Here is a 14,252-nt window from a genome sequence, read left to right on the forward strand (position 1 = left end):
AGATTTGTAATTTTTGAAGAGTTTTTCAATAAAGTAACTTAAAGAACTAATTATATATCATAATAATACTAGTATAGATAAATTGAAGAAGAGTAAAAATATATTTGTACATAGACTTCAGTGTCCTTTAGCTGAAAGCAATAAATCTGAAAAAAAAATTATTCATCAACTTAATTCTTATGGTCAAAAGGATCACCCCACCACTTACAATTAAAAATAAATATTTGATAAAAGAAAAAGATAGTTGCAATGCACTTTGAGCGTTAAAAAGTCAGAAAATCTGGCATTAATAAGAAGGAGCATAATAACATACCTAACTGTTACTACAAAGATAGATCATTTTGTCTTTCTTCTTTTCCTATATGAGAAAAAAGGGAAAAGAAGAAAGAAAAGCGCATCTCCATCATCATCATAAACATAATTAAGATGAATAATACTAATACTAGCTACAATAATAGTACTCCATCTGTCCCTTAATTTTTGCCCCATATAACTCGTAAAGCTCTCACAAATAATTGGTCCATGGAGTAAACAAAAAAGGGACCGAGGGAGTACTAGTTAAGAAATTACTACACAATTATAATGCAAGTTACATATGATAAATCCTCCTTCATTATTCATCGGTTTTCTGGGTGCAATGGGAATAGCTCAAGGGTTTTGTCTTCCTCATTCATATGATCCTTCTTCGGGTTCGTGTCGGAGCATTCGAATGTAAGCCAGCTCCTATACTTCCTCTTGTATGGACTTATCTGTTGCTCTTCTATGTCTGCCTGCTATGAGCATAACAAGAATAATTAATATTTTAAGTAAGACGTATTGGTAAACAACGTAACTTTTTAATTACATTAGTAGGTTAAAATATTTAACTATTATTGTCATATTATACTTGAAAAGTAACCTAGTCATTTGCATTTATAATGAAATCTAGAAGAAATAATGTGAACCCCACTTTGGTTACAGACAACTACTATGTATAAGAAAAAAAAAAAGACTTAGGTCTCATTCACTTCACATTATTTTTGATGAATTGAAATTATTTTTATTGAAACAAAATTATATTTACTAAAATTAAATTATTTTTACTGAATTTAAATTAATTTTACTGTACTTAAATTATTTTTGCTGAACTGAAATTATTTTTACTGATTTTCTATTGTAATTCTTTTTTAAGAAAACTAATTTACTTAATATTAGTTTTTTAAAGTGAAGTAAAAATCATTTATATATATATATATATATATATATATATATATATATATATATATATATTATGTACACTCTCTATACAAAAAAAAAAGTTTTATAATGTACCAATTCCATCATGATTAAAAATGTGACATGATTCTCAATAAAATTAAACCTTTGACTAAAGTAACTAGTGATGTATCTTTTAATACCATCATGAAAAATAATTAGTTTTCCAATCACAATTTATTTTAGGTTTAATAATATTAGAAAAGTTCATTTAAAATAAATTTAGATATCACATCGCATAAGTTCAATTTAGAAAAAATAAGTTTAGCTAAATTCACTTAAGTTAAGATAGTGAAAATCAGGTGAATAAAACACACCTTTAATAATATATATGACAAATTGACAAAATGTAATGCGTAATAACTGGTATACATAATTATACGTATATATGCATACCCTTGTGTCTAGAGTTAATGAAATGGAAGTGTCAATTTGAGTAGGAGCAGCATTAGGTGTCCTGGGGTTGTGACTAAGGCCAAGGATACTGCGTTTTTGCTTTTGTCTTTCGCGAGCTTTATGATTTTGAAACCAGTAAAATACATTCTTTCCTTCGATCTTGCCGTACTTGCTTAGCTGCTCCGTTATCTGCTCTATTTGTTGCGCATTCGGCGTCCGCATTCCTCCTCTGTACAACATCTCTAAGATCCCTATCTGCTCTTGCGTAGGGTTCCATCTCGTTCCACCCGGATGCGATTCCACCTACCAAATAAGATCGATCTTCATGTGATTAGCATAAATATATACAGCATGTAGCACACAGTAGCTATGTGTAAGTATATGTTTAACTAAGAGTCTGTTTTGTTTACCTTATTTTCACTTATTTGGGGTCTAATATGATCAGTAAGTTCAAATAAGATCACTTCAAGAAAAATATGTTCTCATGAGGGTATTCATGTACAAATTATAAAAAAAATAAGTTTCAATAAATTCAAATAAGTTAATATCAGTTCAATCTTGTTCAAATAACATTGATTACATTAGCATCCATATTTCCTCACCTATTCTCCTTTAGTTGCATCATTTTTACATCACAATGATATACTACGTATTATATTTCAAATTATAATTATTGTTTATATATTCTTTTTTAATGTACTTACAAATATTGATTAGTGAAGGTACTCATTAGTAAACATAAAAATAAAATTGTTGCAAATAAAAGAGAACAGAGTAAGTACGTATGACATTATATAATACTTCAGCAGCCCCGAACTTTATGTACCAAGTCTAACCAAACAAGTAAATATTAGCATACATAATGTTCAAGCTGAGCTAGAACATATAATTGCCTAATATATATGGTTGTCCTCTCATTCTTATTACTATACACTTTGCTAAACTAAGTTCCTTTACAAAGAAGCAATGTTCTTTTTTTTTAAAAAAAAGTAACAATGATCAAGGCAGTAGTAATTAAACTCGGATTATGAATTACCTGTTGAGTGCCTGAATCTTTCTTATGATCAGAAGGGGAAACAACCTTTCTTGGACCGCTCTCGGGTTTTATGAAGCTCTTGAGATCAAAACTAGGGTGATTAACAACATTGTTGGTGGCAACCTTAGGAGCAAGAGGCCGAAACCGTTTGCACCCGAGAGAAAGGGCAGCTTGGGAGTCATGAGATTGATGATTATCCCAAAAGCCACGTGCAAACGGGTGCACCTTCATGCTACTACTACCCATGACGTCGAAAAATAGAATGAATGAACGATGGAGAGCGCCAACGTAGTTAGTCTCTAATTATATAGAGATATAATGTTAATAATGATGATGATAATGAATAATAATAATAATGGTAGAAATATAAAGAGAAAGATATAAGTAGAAAAGAATGAAGGACAAGTAGAGAATGAAAGAAGATTGATGATAATAGTAAAGGTGAGAAAAGAAAGTGGGAAATGAGGTGGTGTTTGGAAGAACCAAGACCAAATGATGAGGTGAGGTTGACTTATGATTTCTAATACCAAAAAGAATTGAATAAAAGTTGGAAAAAGAAAAAAAAAAGTGAGTGAATGAATGAATGAGAATGATGGTAATTAGATGGGTAATGAGCGTGTGGGTAAAATGTATGCGTGTGTTGTTGAGGAGTCTAATCAAAGGAGGAGGGGACGTGTTTTTCTTGCTTTCATCATTACATTGTGTATTTGCTTTTCGGTGGCCTTTGTTTGGCTCTCATATCAGTAGGGCTTAGCAATTTAAACTTTATTATTATGTCTAGCTAGATATATATACTTCAATTATTAATATCTTTGAATGATAATATGTGGGACATAAGTAAAATGTCTCTCATAATTATATTCATTTTTTATTTATTTATTTATTTATTAATTTTTTTGGTATGACTCATATAGAATTGTAAAAGAATTCCATTTGAATTGTGTAAAAGTTAATTAAATTGAACAAATGAATAAAGTAACAACGAGTAAAGTTTTAAGCGCATCAATAATAATTGGCGTTCTGCAGTTAGGTGCAAATCAACTAGAATTATGATGTATTGGAGTATACTATTAGATTTTAGATCATCGGATGATAAACACATAAGGAAAAGTAACGTTTAAGAGGGAATGAATGAGGCAAGGGAAAAATGAAAAGATACCTCCACCAATCCTAAAACACGAAAATGGAGCATTTTTAGCTTTTTAAGATACGGATTGATATATGAATTTGGGTTTTTATAAAATAAGAAATAAAGTAGTGAAGGCCGTCTTTTAGTGGTAGAAATTGTTGAAAAAACAAAACCAAATCCACCTGAAAGGCAATATGATCAACATTCCTCTTCTTTGGGAACTGTAGTCCCAAGTTCCCAAATAGTGTAAATCCACAATCACACTTTTCTTTTGTATAGTATTATAAATTGACTTTAGTACCCGCTACTATTAATTAGAGATAACTACTAATTTAGTCATATTTATGTGTCAAAATCTTGCGTTTGAAATACTAGATTTGGCTACACTAATCAGTACAGTTAGGAACAAGTGTTAAATTTTTTTTTTTTTTTTTTTTTTTTTTTTTTTTATTTTTTTTTAAGAAACAAGTGTTAATACTTTATATGATTTAATTGTAATTAGTCCATGTATGGTCCTCTTTCACCGAATACGATTTGAAACTTGCTCATGTTCCTTTTTTAGATGCATGCTAATTTATGCAAAGTATATATTAATTTATTCCATAATATTTTATATTTTTGTTTGCTATAAATATATGTGGTATTAAAAATTAATCTATTCTGTTAAGCCTTAATATTGTATTTAGCTTTTGGGCCTATGTTTAAGCCCTAATATGTTTTAGGTTGTATATAAACCTTGTCATACAGAAATACAAAGTAAAAAAAATCAATTCCAGACATGGTATCGGAGCCTCTAAGATATTAAACTCTATTATTATTATTATTATTATTATTATTATTATTATTATTATTATTATTATTATTATTATTATTATTATTATTATTATTATTATTATTATTATTTTCTGTCACTAGTAGAAAAAGAGCAATTGGCATCGGTTAAAACCCGGTCTAAGGCACCGGTTTGAACCGCTTTCTATGTGGGGGTGCCAATTACCCCCATTTTTAGCACCGGTTCAAAACCGGTGCCCTAAACCAGTTTTGGCACCGGTTAACCGGTCCCTTTAATTATTTTGGCCACCAGTTAACCGGTGCCTAAAATAGCCTCCCGCGTAAATTTTTTTTGGTGGCAGCTAGTTTTGGCACCGGTTAACCGGTGCCTTTTCACTCAATATTTTTTTTTCCATTTTTCGTGCAATAATATTTAAAAAAAACACCCTGTTTTCAGCCATAATAATAACCTGTAATTCCAGCAATAATATTAAATAAAATAATTAATAATATTATTATTATAATTACTAATAATAATATTATTATTAAATATTATAATAAGATATAAATAATATTAAAAACAAGAATTCATTTATATATATATATATATATATATATATATATATATATATATATATATATATATATATATATATATATATATATATATATATATATATATATATATATATATAACCAAACCCAGAGATGGATACCTTTCACGTCATTTGATTATCGAACAAATCAAAAGTGTGAAAGATCTAGTGATGAGGATGTTTTTATTAAAATATCTCTTCTTTCTGTTTTTGAAAATATTTCTTTCTTACCTTATTTTTGAAAAACGTGCATTCCAGTTTAGTTTGGTCCATGATATGGGTCAAATAATGGTGTGGTTTGATAGGGTTTAAAAAGACCTTTTCAACGATATATTATAAGCCCAATTCCGATGAATAATGAGTAAGTTATAGCCAAAATACTAAACTGGGCCCAAACCGGATTTTACCTACGGCACAATGATCATGTAGAGAGTCAAAAGGTTTAATCCTATTCCTAAACTAATTAGGATTAATTAGAAGCTTGTATAAGTTTTTAAAAGATCTTAATTATCCTTTTTGAAAAGATAAGATTAAAGAATTTGAGTTAAATAAAAACTTTCCTTTTTTTAAAACTTTCCTTTTTCTTAAATCCTAATTGTATTCGAATTTAAAGATGTTCAAAGACAGTCAGATTTTATTTCGTGCCTCATAATCTTTATCCAAATTTTATATGGTTGGATAGATTTTGAAATTATTTTTCCAATGATATATTATAATATTAAATCCGAGTTATAACAAAAAAGATATGAATGGAATATGAAACTATATCCAAAACTAACACCCTTCTACTATTTCGGCCATATCTTTTTATCTACAAAATATTTTAATCTGATAATAATTGGGTTGCAAAGTAGACTTCAAGAGCTTTTCAACTACATATCATATGCCTTATTTAGACTTCTGGATGAAAAGATATGATAAAAACAAAATCCGCAAAAAATGTTGTCTATCGAGTTCTATTTCGATTCGAATTCGGATTATTTTCTTTTTCTTCGACTCACTTTTTCCTATATAAATAGAGGTCATATCTCCCCTTTTTCAATCACCAACTCTCATCAAGAATCTCTTGATTATTCTCTCTCTCTCTCTCTCTCTCTCTCTCTCTCTCTCTCTCTCTCTCTCTCTCTCTCTCTCTCTCTCTCTCTCTCTCTTTCTAAGCCTAGCTTTTACAAACAAAATTCCTCATACATTAGCACTAGACACACCTAGCCATATTCGAAGTTGCCTTCGCCCTAGACGTGAAAGGTTTTAATTTCTTAGGGTTTGATCCCAAATCTCTCTTTCAATTATTATTTAATTTAATTGTTTTGATTATTATTTTCCTTGAATTTACTAATGTGTGTATTTTGTTGTTAGAAAGAGGTAAGAGGCATCCAAGTAAGTGCTTTAATTGTTTAATTGATATTATGATATAGAAATCATGCTTAGGTTGCTATTTTGATTTCTAGTATCATGTTAGGATGTTTTATTGCTTCATAGTATCATGTTTAGGGTAATAACTAAAAATTTCTAATGTCAAGTATGATTGATATGATGCTTCCTATTTTCTTTCCTAATATTCATGTTAGTATCATGTTAGGGTTATATATTTGATCTTTATTGCTTAGTGACATGCTAGGGTTTATTATTAATCTTGTTAGTATCATGTCTAGTATCTTGCTATTAATATTATGTTTTAACATGATTATTTTAATCATGATTATTATTAGAATTTATGATTATTATTATGTTGCTTGATGCTTATTTATTGTTATTACTTGATCACACCTTTTATGCATGTTTAAAGGGAATTAGTATTTGTAATCACGCTTAATAAGATAATTAATAATCTTGTTTAGGGTTAATTTGATTATAATTCAAGTGATCGTCAATAATAGATTTATTTGTGCATTTATATTCAACCAACATAGATAAACAGGTTTAGGGTTAATCCTATTGGTTGCATGTTAGTCAGAAAGCGCACATGAATACGATCAGAATAAAGTAGAGGCCTATTATTAGGGCAGGTTCAATCTCTTTTAGGTTGGATTTGTACCTTCATCCCCAAACTACCTGTCAAGGTTCAAGACCTATTGGAGTTGACAATCTCTTGGATCGTTAAGGGGTGTAACCTTCACCTCGTGAACGGTTTACAAGTTCCTAAAAAACTTGTTGGCGACGCTTTTGCTCTATCTTCTTTCCCTTTGGACGCCACCGTGCTTTAGTGTACGATCACAGTGGGGTTCAAGGTAGGGGTAATGCTTGAAATATTCCCTACAGTTTTTGGCGATTCTACTGGGGAGAATTTTTATTTTAATTCATGAAATTTATTTTGGTAATGATTTAGAATGAGTGGATGAGACTCAAAAAGTTTTAAGTATTTCATGTGCGTAATATTGATTAACATTATTGTCATATGCATAAAAAAGATCTCATTAGAAAGACCATCCGTAATGAGTTAAAACATAGGATTTTTACACGTAGGAAATTTGAGGAATATCTTTCACAACTAGGACCGAAATAACACTGTGCGAAACTCCAAAATTTTATCGAGCACAGAAAGCTACTGAGGCATGTAGGAATTAGCGTCAGCGAATAGAAGTTAGCGCCAATACTTTGAGTTTAGCGCCAGACGAAAGCTCTGTCGCCAGGCGCTAAAGCCAAAAGCTGGCGCCAAATTCTTCCAATACCGAGCCAGAAATATGCGTTCTAATTTCGACCGGTTTTTAGCATTGTTTGCTCGATTCTACTTCCTGATTGAGTTTTTCTCACTTTTCTGAAACGCATATGTGTTCTACATATGGGCATAACCCCCTAGGAATTCATGCTCCATCTACCTGATTGAACGCTCTGAGCAACAAAGGGTACATCCGAGAATGTTAAATTCACCAAACCATGGAAGCGAGTTTTTCTAAAACTCGCGGTGTTCCATCCACTCACGCCAACCCTTCACGGTTAGGCGTCCGCGCGGTGCATCCGGACAATTAACCATGGACCCTCTATTGACTAACCCATATCCCGAACTTTAGAGAACTAGAGCCATGGTTAGGTTGCAAACTCATTGCATCATATTGTGCGTACTTGACTAATTGTGCATTATTTGTTGTGCATACTCTATGTGAATTTTCCTAACCGTTTGTTTGACTTGCGTTAAGACAAAATAAACTGCTTAATGGCTAAAAAGACTTTTCTTAATTAACTAATTAATTGATTAATTTTGGTAATTAGAGTCTAATAATCAAATCAGAGTTGACTTAGTACGACTTTAGGCATACCCTGTAGAGTAATAATACCGAAAGCAGTTCCAGATCAACGTTCCAGCGCTAGCGCTGTGATTTGGACTACAGCGCCACTGTGTGGAGTGTAGCGCCTGGCGACAGCTCCGTCGTCCGGCGCTACACTATATAGTGCGGCGCCAGTCCTGTCGTTTTGGCGACAGTTCGGTTTATTGCTCGAGTCATCATTTTGTGTCTGATTAAACAGTTTGCTAATCAATTATGTTAATTATACCTTGTTAATTCATTAATTAAGTCTAGTCACATAGTCTAGCCACATGTTCATGACACGAGTCCTAACATGTCACCTACACTCACTAGTCTTAGCACACACTTTGGGTATATATCACCATGACCATGTCTTAGGTTCATGCATGAGTCGGTTTTTTCTGTCATTTGAGTTAGGGGTACATTCTATTCCTAATTTTCCACATCTCTCTATCTACATGCTTTCTCCATATCACCACCCTCATTTTTCTACCTTCTTCTATCCATTACATGTTGAATAAAGTTTGAGTCAAACAATTAACAATGAATATCCCCAAATTCCTTTTCCACATTACTTGGTCGAGGAGAGAAGGGCGATTAATCAAGGATAACCTCTTTATTCAAGTCTTACTTTTTGTTAAACCGATTCGTCAAAAGAGGAAGGCTAAAAAGATAATGGCGACTCAAGGGGAAGTTAATGAACTTAGGAGTCAATTGACTGACGTGACTGAGGTGTTAAAGGCTTTAACCCTCAAAATTGATGACCTTGTGGAGCAACAACAAATGAACCTCATGCAAGAAAGCTTGAGCAAGCTATCTAGTGACTATAATTTTCATGGCATTAGTTCACCAGGGGTCTTGGTGGATAAAGAACTTCTTCCGCATAAGTTCAATGCCAACGACATCCCGAAATTCAAGGCAACTGATAACCCTTATTTTCATCTAAGAGCTTTTGAAACTATAATGAGTGTTAAGGGTATTGATAGGAAAGTGTTTCCCTCTATATTTTCTCTATCTCTTGAAACCGTTTGCCAACAATGGTTCCTCTTCCTTGACAAAGAGAAAACCTCTACCTGGGAATCCATAGTAAACGCTTTCATTGATAGATACTAGTGAAATATTCAAGTTGAAATCGATTATTGACAACTTGAGATGCTAAGACAAAAAGAGAATGAAGGCTTTACTTCTTCTAAGATGATTGAGGTGCCCACCGAAAAAGAATATGTGAGGATGTTTATCAAGAATCTCCAAGAGAAGTATTCAAAGCATTTAAAATATCAACACAATCTGAATACTTTCAAGGCCGTTTATGACATCGGAATTGAAATCAAAGATGACCTCGCAAAACAAAAAGCTACTTACAATAGTAACCGCGGTGGCTGGAAAGGAAAGAAGAACGACAATCCTTCTTCTTCCGAAAACGCCCACTCTAGTAATAATGTTAGTACCTTTGACCATAATGGTGTCTTAGCCATGGACAATCAAGGATCTAAAAGGAAACCCAGGAGAGAGTTCACACCCATTGGAATGACCTACGATGTTGCTTTCGATCGTCTCTATGACCGAGGGTTAATCAAACCTATTGGCCCTACTGAGGATCCAACGCCAGAAAATCGATCTTCGAGATGGAATCCCAACTCTTATTGCAAGTACCACCGAGGACGCGGTCATACTACTGATGAATGCTACAGGTTTCAAAATCTCATTCAAGATCTCATAGAAGCAAATAAGATCCCATTGCCTCTAGCTAATGAGAAGACTAGGTGATGATGAAGCAAACGACACAAGACATAGGCGAGCTTCAACGACGAGATTTCATGACCTCTTTTTTCTATTTTTTTTATTTACCATTTCCCCCAATAATTCTAGCATAGATTCTTTCTTTTCCCTTAGATTAATTTTGTAGGATCATTATTTCTTTTCCTTTAATAAAATGAGCATTTATTTTCTTGCATATGATCATTTCATTACATTGCATTAAAAAAAAAATCCATGTCAAACTAATCACAAGGTATACCAATGAATTGAGGCACCCCTTGTAGCCACCTCATATTACCTTTCACCCTTCTAATTTACAATCCTTTCTTCATAAACCACTTTGAGCCTCGTCTAACGATAGACCTTTCATTTTTCAACCTACATCTAACTAAACTTGGGATGGGATGGTGTGTAACTTATGCATGTTTTTTTAAAAAAAAAAAAAGCTTGAGTGACTTCAAAAGATAAAATAGCAAAAAATAAGCAAAAACTAAATAAATAAATAAAAGTGTATAAAATCGTGCCTCTTGATGCTTAGCTTCCAGACCTAAGTGACGTTCAAAATCGCTTCTTTACACCATATATGATGCTTAGCTCCATGACTTAAGTTCATTCATCTATCGTGTCACATGATGTAATTGTCCTTAGCCTCCTGGCCTAAGAACATGCATCATGCATACATTATTTTCAGGACAAGCAATTCAATCCATACGATTTATTTCGTCTTGCTCAAGGAGGAATTTCAAAACGTCTTTCCTTTTTCATTATTTTATTTTGGGGAAGTTCAAAAACGTTTTCTAAGTTTTCATCGAAGGAAGTTCGAAAATAAAAGTTCAGTTTTCACATCTTTCTTTTTCGGGAGAAAGTCGGTACCCTCCACTCATGACAAAAATTGACGGAAAATTTTTGCATCTTCGTTTGCTTGTGTCTGCACACACACATATATACACACACACTCACAAGTCATACACATGTCATGTCACATCAAGTCAAACTTGGTCAAGTTAGTAGTCAAGTCAATCACAGTGTATACAAGTCCATTGGCAAATTTATTTTTGCAGGTCTTATCTACAGCCCACGTCTGGGGACAAGCGGACCATCTACAGCCCACGTCCGGGGACAAGCGGACCAACTGCAGCCCACGTCCGGGGACAAGCGGACCATCTACAGCCCACGTCCGGGGACAAGCGGACCTTCATCATTTCATGATGCAAGGTTCTCGATACGCAGAGACTTGCAATCTCATCATCTTTCAACTTTCCTCAGGCTTAGAAAGCGTAATCGGTGGATTTTTCTTCAAGTATAGAAAACCGCCAAATCGGCTTTCCTCAGGTTTGGAAAGCGTTATCGGTGGATTTTTCTTCAAGTATAGAAAACCGCCAAGTCGGCTTTCCTCAGGCATGGAAAGCATCATTAGTGGATTTTTCTTCAAGTATAGAAAACCACAAAATTCCTTTGTCGGCTTTCCTCAAGTATGGAAGGCATTATCGGTGGAATTCTTCAAGCATAGAATAACACCAAATTCGTTCGTCGACTTTCCTCAGGCATGGAAAATATTATCCAGTAGCTTTCTTCAGGCATAGAAAGGTACCAAACTCTTCAGTCGGCTTTCCTCAAGCATGGAAAGCATTTCAACCAATGTCACTCGGTAGATTCCTTCAAGCATAGGAAAATACCAAACTCGTTTGTCACCGACACACTGGTGTCAGATATGTATTCTATCCCTTTACTCTTTTATCTGTGGAATTAACATTTTTTTGCAGGTATCGGCGTATACAGAGTGATTTAGGATCGCAGAACATTTTAAATCATTTTGCGTCCCTATCGACTACTTTGACTATTGTTTTCGAAACTAACGTTTCTACAAACTCAGTCAAAGTGGGGGCTTCTGTAGACACCTAAAAATGTCTCCCAAAAACCAAACTCAATGATAAATAACCTTTCACCGCCACTATTGGTCGGGTTTAGTATTTAATCCCGAGAGTGCTTAAAAAAATCGTATTTTATTAAATTCATATTTTTGAAAGGTTTATGGATCAGTCTTGGTGTTTGGTAAAAGCATAGTTTTAATTTGTTAATTAATTTTAAGCTCAAACGTTTTTATTTTATTATTTTGTTATTTATTTTTGGTCCAAATATTTTATTTATTTTTTATTTTATTATTTTCTTATTTTAGCCAGAATAATAAAAGTCAGAAAAAAGCCTGAAATTATCAATCGACACTTAAAAAGCCGAAAGAAATTAGGGTTAAAAATGAATTTAGACGGAAAAATGGACTGGAACTGACCGTGTCACGGTACAGCCTGACCGTGTCATGGGAACCATTCCCGTCTGACGGTGGGACTTCCCGTGACACGGGAGGTCTGCCGTGACACGGGAAGTTCCGTGTCCTTTCCGCGTAAACCCTTAACGCGTTTTCCGTTCCGTTTTCTGAAAATTTCCCGCGTCACTCCAAAACTGACCGTGTCACGGGAATGTATACCGTCTGACGGTACAGTCTAACCGTGTAACGGTACAGTCTGACCGTGTCACGGGATACTTTTTTAGGGTTTTTATCATTTTAGGGTTCTGTGTGCTCCCTCAGCACATTTCCCTATAAATACCCCCTCACTTCTGATGTACGGGGCGACCAGAATTCGATTATTCTTATTTTCTCTCTTCTATGCTATTAATCTAAACCCTAGCCTACCCTTGTTACTTCAAAATTCCTTATTCAAGCACTCAAAGGAGTCCATATTTTACTCGAGGTTCTGTCCTTAAGCTAAGGCGTGAAAGGTAGAATCGTTTGAGGGTTTGGCCCCCAAAATCAACCTTATTTAATTTAATTTAATTTTATTATTGTTTTTATTATTTCCTTGAAGTTACTAACTCGTTTATTATTTTGTAGTTGCAAACAAACAGATTCAAAGTAAGGATCATGCCCTTTTTATTATTGTTATTTTTCTAATGATTTTTATGTTGTTGGAATTATGATTAAATTGGTTTTTATATTTATATTGATTCTATTATTTATTTTGATCACCATATTGCATGTTTAAAGGGAATATGTAATTGAAAATCATGACTAATAAGATAATTTGGACAACCGGTTTAGGATCCTTTTAATCTTATTATTAATTGAAGTGATCACCAAATTTTTAGAATTACATGTGCATTAATCTTAAACCAATTTAGTTAAATAATAGTTTGGAGCGAATTGAATTATTGTTTGTATGCCTTTGAGATCATAGGAATGCTTTTCAATACAAGAATCGAGTAGAGGCCAATACGGGCGAATGTGACTCCATGACTCACTTCGTACCATTATTCCCGATCCTCCTTTCGTGGTTCCGAACATATGGAGTTAATAATCTCATGGATTATGAATGGGGTGTAACCTTCACGGGTCAATCGTTGTTGCCTATCGTTGTCCCTTATCGTGGTTGCCTTTTTATGATCCGTGAACGGTTTACAAGTTCCTTAAAAACTTGTTGGCGGCTCCCTACTTTATTTGTCCCTAATTGTAATGTCAATTCCCACTTCCTATGAGTGCCAAGCATATTCACAACATGCTTTTAACGTAGGCGCACTTCAAACGACGCCTACAATTTGGCGACTCCACTGGGGAGGATTCTTAATTATTTATTGATTTGAGTGATCGGTATTTAATTAAGATGAGTGGATGAGACTTGAAAGATTCTTGAAAAAATATTCCTGTGATTAATTTGGCATTTTCGCATCGGCATAGACGTTTTAACGTCGCATTCAGGTCTGTCCCGTAGGAAAAATTGGATAACTTGGTTGCGCGCAAAAGCAAACAAGGCACCAGTCAGATTTTCTGACCGCCGTGTCATGGCAGAGTTTGCCGTGTCACGGTACAGTGTACCGTGTGACGGTACACTGCACCGTGATACGGGAATTTCCGCTGTGTCACGGCAGTCCTAAAATCAGTCCGGTGACCTATTTTCTTTTCTCCCAGTCGACTTCCTTCGATTTTTCTGAAAAATTGTATGTGTTCTACATGCGTCTTAGCCCGGGAGATTTAAGCTCTATTAACCCGAAAACGCTCATGGCAATAAGGGTTCATCCGA

General features: G+C 33.8%; 1 protein-coding gene across 2 annotated transcripts; it reads right to left on the bottom strand.

The window, feature by feature from the left end:
• Window positions 1-255: 255 nt before the first annotated feature.
• Window positions 256-3,406, bottom strand: LOC110693812 (WUSCHEL-related homeobox 4-like). Of its 2 annotated transcripts, none has more exons than XM_021870960.1 (3): window positions 2,687-3,406; window positions 1,651-1,953; window positions 256-770 (listed from the first exon to the last, which is right to left on the bottom strand). In XM_021870960.1, exons 1-3 carry the CDS (start codon window positions 2,930-2,932, stop codon window positions 618-620), a joined length of 702 nt encoding a protein of 233 aa, XP_021726652.1. In that variant the 5' UTR covers window positions 2,933-3,406; the 3' UTR covers window positions 256-617. The 2 variants fall into 2 exon arrangements, with proteins under 2 accessions (XP_021726652.1, XP_021726651.1); XM_021870959.1 differs by having other exon boundaries at window positions 256-773.
• Between the last annotated feature and the right edge of the window lie 10,846 nt (window positions 3,407-14,252).

The sequence above is a fragment of the Chenopodium quinoa genome, unplaced genomic scaffold, assembly GCF_001683475.1.
Source record: "Chenopodium quinoa cultivar QQ74 unplaced genomic scaffold, ASM168347v1, whole genome shotgun sequence".
NCBI lineage: Eukaryota > Viridiplantae > Streptophyta > Magnoliopsida > Caryophyllales > Amaranthaceae > Chenopodium > Chenopodium quinoa.